The 4439-nt window shown below is 45.3% G+C and overlaps 1 protein-coding gene across 1 annotated transcript; it reads right to left on the bottom strand.

Annotated features, from left to right (window-relative positions):
• Positions 1 to 1069: 1069 nt before the first annotated feature.
• On the bottom strand, positions 1070 to 2302 carry FAM110C (family with sequence similarity 110 member C). Its single transcript, XM_074988927.1, has one exon. The coding sequence runs from the start codon at positions 2300 to 2302 to the stop codon at positions 1211 to 1213; it is 1092 nt and encodes a 363-aa protein (XP_074845028.1). The 3' UTR covers positions 1070 to 1210.
• Positions 2303 to 4439: the final 2137 nt, after the last annotated feature.

Below are 4439 nucleotides of genomic sequence, written 5' to 3' on the forward strand. Positions count from 1 at the left end.
ATAACTGTGCAAAGGCCTAGTTAGTGTCCTTTACTATATAAATTATGAACATGATAAATCCACAAAGGGTAGACATAGCCTACTGCATCGAGTTAGAGCAATTAAACTAATTTTGTGTAAGTGGCCGAAGGCCAAAGGGATGTATGTATGTTGGCAGTATGATATTCATATAACAGATACTCTGGGCAACTTGAATGCAGAGGATCACTCTTAAAATTCCTAGGAAAATAGTTTTTGCCAAGAGACAAGACTCACATCAGGCATAGGTGCTGTGCTTATTACAAATCAATAGGTGGCGTACTCACTTACAGCAAAGCTGCATTTGGCCCATTTCTCTATGTGAAGTAACAGCTTCCCCAGTCTCTCACATTTTATTCATTTTTTGTTTTTAAGCATCTGAGAAGACCACCACCTCACACCCCCTGATTATAAACTTCCACACAGACTTCCAAAATCTGCTACTTGAAATGCAGTAACACAAACATATGGGCAAAGACATCTCACTTCTCCAACTTCAAAAAGAGCCAAACTTATTACAATAAAGATGAGCAGAAACAGCAGCCCCACATCCCATCAGAGCTTGTGAAATTCCAGGCAGGAGCTGGAACAAACTCCTATGACCCAGGTTTGTGAGAATGGGATCTCTAGGAGAATGGGATCTCTAGGATCTCTAGGCTGCAAGCTTACTTTACTGGTGCTTACAATATACCTAAGTGCAGGGAACGAGCGGGGAGGAAAATTGTATTAGTACATGCAGTAAACACAGACTGCACCTTAATATTCAGAACTTTCCAGAATTTGTGTTGCTTTTCAAAGAGCAAAAACTGGTGAAAAAAGTAATTTGCCAAGCTGGAAGTTGCAAAGAGGAGACACTCCTTGTTAACTCTGCCTGTTTACTTTCATTTGAGGGTGTGATCCAACTTCACAAATTCCAGTAGTTTCCTCTCTCTTTTTTGTTGTCATACCCCAGAATCCTCTTTTACAAGAACTCCTTTCCCCCAAATTACGCTGCTACCTGCTACTATAATACAAGTAATAGGTAATAATGTAATGTGCAGAAAACATTTTGTTCCTCCCATTCATAGAATAGCCATAAACTGGGATAAATCTACGGAGTTCTAATAAAAAGATAAATAGAAATTGTGCATGGCTGGCCTTGTCACACACCTTGAGTTTACCAGGCTGTAATGAGTGCTGAAAGGAGCAGCCTTCACGCCAGCTCTCGTAGCAACTTGTTAGACTCCTTGGCTTTCTTACAAGTGTACAGCCATTTGATTATTCGAGCGTTGCGCTCAATCACTGAAGTGGTGCTGGGGACCTGCTCAGTCAGTTCCTCCTCCAACAGCCCATCGTCCCCACTGTGCCTCGTGAAGTCACTCTCAGATGTTGCCACACTCACACTGCGGATCCTGAAGGAGATGTTGTCCGAAATCACAGAGAAGTTGTCTTGACCCAGATCCTCGATGACCTCAGTCTCGAGGCCGCAGTACTTAAAGAAAGTGTCGAACTCAGTGAAAGATTTGGAATACCGAGAGCTGATATCAGACTGGGAGCGATGCAGCCCTTTCCTCCGCGTGTCCTTAACCTCTTCGGGTGCAAGAGTCAGTTCTGAGGAGTCCTCACTCTCTGGAACAGCTGGTGCTTGCATGTGTGCAGGGGCAGCATGCTCAGCTACATGGCTGTTCAGCCCACTCATGGTGTGTTTGGTAGATGCTGTCTCTTCACTTTCTGGGAAGAGGCCCTCCCCAGTTACTTTGGGCATTTCGGGGGAAGTCAGCAGCTTTTCCTTCATGGGCCCCTGGAACAGGCGCCTCACCAGGCTCCCTCGTGACCTCTCATTGCTTTGGCCTTTCACAAGCTCACATTTCTGGCGGTAGATCACTAGGGAATCCGGCCGTACCTGTCTCTTGGAGCTGCTCCGCTTCGCTATAGGTGGATCAGGTTCCAGGGGAGCACTGCAGGAGTACATGGCTTTGGCTGGCTCCAAGCTTTTGGTGCCTTTCACTCCATCAAAGTCCCTGTTGATTTTTTTGCTTTCCAGTGAACAGCTCTCACTGCTGCTTTCTGAGGCTGAGCAGAGCACAATGACGGGTTCCTGCTTAGTGCTGATTACATGCTGACTTTTTACATACTTGGCCTTATCAGCTGCCAGTCTTTCCACAGCACTTTTCCTGCCTGGGGTGCCTGCCTCCATCTGTCTGCGAAGGTACTCCGGCCCCTTGTTGAGGAGTCGCATTGTCAGAGAGGGTTGGAAGTCCGAGATGGCATGCATTCTTACAGCGTGAGAGAGTTCAGTTGGCATATCAGTTTCAGGTACACTGATTCCACTTACAGTTCTGGAAAAAAAGAAAGAAAAGTGCCGCTCTTTGGACTCTGCAGCTTGCCCTCTTCCTGCATAAGTGCCCAGTGAGCCTTTCCAGGTTCCAAAGTCTGCTGCTGGTTTGGTTAGTTACCTATGAGAGATTAAAAGAGCTCCTCAGCTTCAGTAGAGCCCCACTGTCTGTGTCTGCGGCAGACAGTCTCTGACTACACACACCTCCACACAGCTGCTTCCTTGCATATTCACCTTACAGCTAAGCCGGCCCCTGCAATCCAAACACAGCCAATCAGATCTGAGTGCAGAAGGCCTTACTGACATCACCAGTCATTGACGTTAGAGGATCGGCTCAGACCATCAACACTCCATAGCCTCCAGCAAGGACAAGCACTAATTAAACCATTTCTTTATTAGCATATGCTTTCAGTAGTCTCCTCCTACAGCTGTCACACTGAGTGAAAACATTAGAGGATCTTTGTCAGACTAATATGACCACTACAGACATTTGGATTTTATGGAAGCAAAACTTCTGAAATGTGTTTCTTCCAGGAGTGAAGCTCAAAACCCTTGGTATTCAAAACATTTCCCCTCACTACCTAAGGCATTCTCCAGTGCCAGCTCCCTGAAACAAGCAAGAAGATAGTAACAGAGAGAAAGCCGTGCTAGTCTATACACTATCAAAACAAAAAGCAGTCAAGTAGCACTTTAAAGACTAGCAAAATAGTTTATTAGGTGAGACCATAGTGGTCTGAAGAAGTGGGTCTGTCCCACGAAAGCTCACCTAATAAACTATTTTGCTAAGCAAGAAGAAGTTGAGCCTGATCCTGCCAATGTAGTTTGTCCCTGAGAAGAATTGCAGCCACTCAGCACTCAGCAGCTTTAATGGGGTACTTGGTGCCTTGGTGATCAAGCCATTAAATCTCAGCTTCCTGGGCCCATATTAAAGGGTGTTTGATTAAGTAAAGAGGGTATTCAGGCATTAAAATTGCAGCAATTTAATTCCGCACCGAGCCATTTGGATTTCAGCCAAAAGGCTTGCGAAAGTCACGTGCTAAAGTTTGCAGGAACAGCCAGGTAAAGGCACCCACTGGATTGTTGAATGTACCAGGAATATCCTAACGTTCTTCTGATGCCAACAAGAGGCTTGTTTACAGAAGGCACTGGTGGGATGTGGGGTGAGAGCACAAACGGTTTGAGATTGTATGTATTACACTAGCTCTCATTTCATCTTTCAACTTAGTGTCTGCCATTAAATGTGGGCCAGATTTTTGAAGGAGCTGAACTCTGAAGTGGTGCCAGAAGTGTTAGACCAGACAATCCTAACTGTATTAGCTACCGAGTTTAGAAGCATGTTTTCCTCCTACAGATCTGCTCAATGTCTATAAAATAATAGAAGTCGAACCTCTCTAATTCAGAACTCTCTTGTCCGGCAACATCCATGATGCGGCTTGATTTTATCATGGGTTTGGCCAAGTTTCCCACTGTCCCATAAAGCTTGTTTGCAGCCACCAGTCCTGCCTCTCAGTGTTCTGTGCTGTTATTTAGCTTTAATTTGCTCCTAAATGTCTCCCAGGAGCCCAGTAAGCAATGAAAGTGTTGGTAATGCTGACAGACAATATTGACCTCCTGTGGTCAGCAAATTCTCTTATCTGGCACCCATCTGGTCCTGAGGGTGCCGGATTAGAGAAGTTCAACCTATAGTGCCTGCAAAAGTGATGTAAACATCATTTTTAGCAATGTTCTTTCTCTGGATCATTTCACTGGGGATTAGAACAGGTGTGCTGGAACAATTTTTATCGTGGGATGCTGAGACCTGTTGAATCAAACTGGAAGGCTGGTACATTATGAAGCCACTTTAAGTCAGGGAGCACCACTCTGCCTGCACTGTAGTTCCAGCACCTGTTGGAGGACCGTAATCTTTTTGTAAAGAATGACTCTGATCACCTTTCTTGCAACCGGAAGAATTGTGGTGGCTCTGGCATCCCTTACAAAAAAGGGAATTGGTAGAGGATCACTTTCTGCACCGACCTTTAGAAATTACACCTTTGCTTTTAGAAGCAATCCTGTGCTTGCCTGTGCAGACTCCTTGCATGCATGGGGCAGGCTTGGGCCACAGGCTCTG

This window comes from Carettochelys insculpta, chromosome 3, assembly GCF_033958435.1.
Source record: "Carettochelys insculpta isolate YL-2023 chromosome 3, ASM3395843v1, whole genome shotgun sequence".
Lineage (NCBI taxonomy): Eukaryota > Metazoa > Chordata > Testudines > Carettochelyidae > Carettochelys > Carettochelys insculpta.

What these genes read in the sequence shown, in the direction of transcription:
- FAM110C (XM_074988927.1), bottom strand. Translation starts at nt 2,302, where the DNA reads ATGCCAACTGAACTCTCTCACGCTGTAAGAATGCATGCCATCTCGGAC.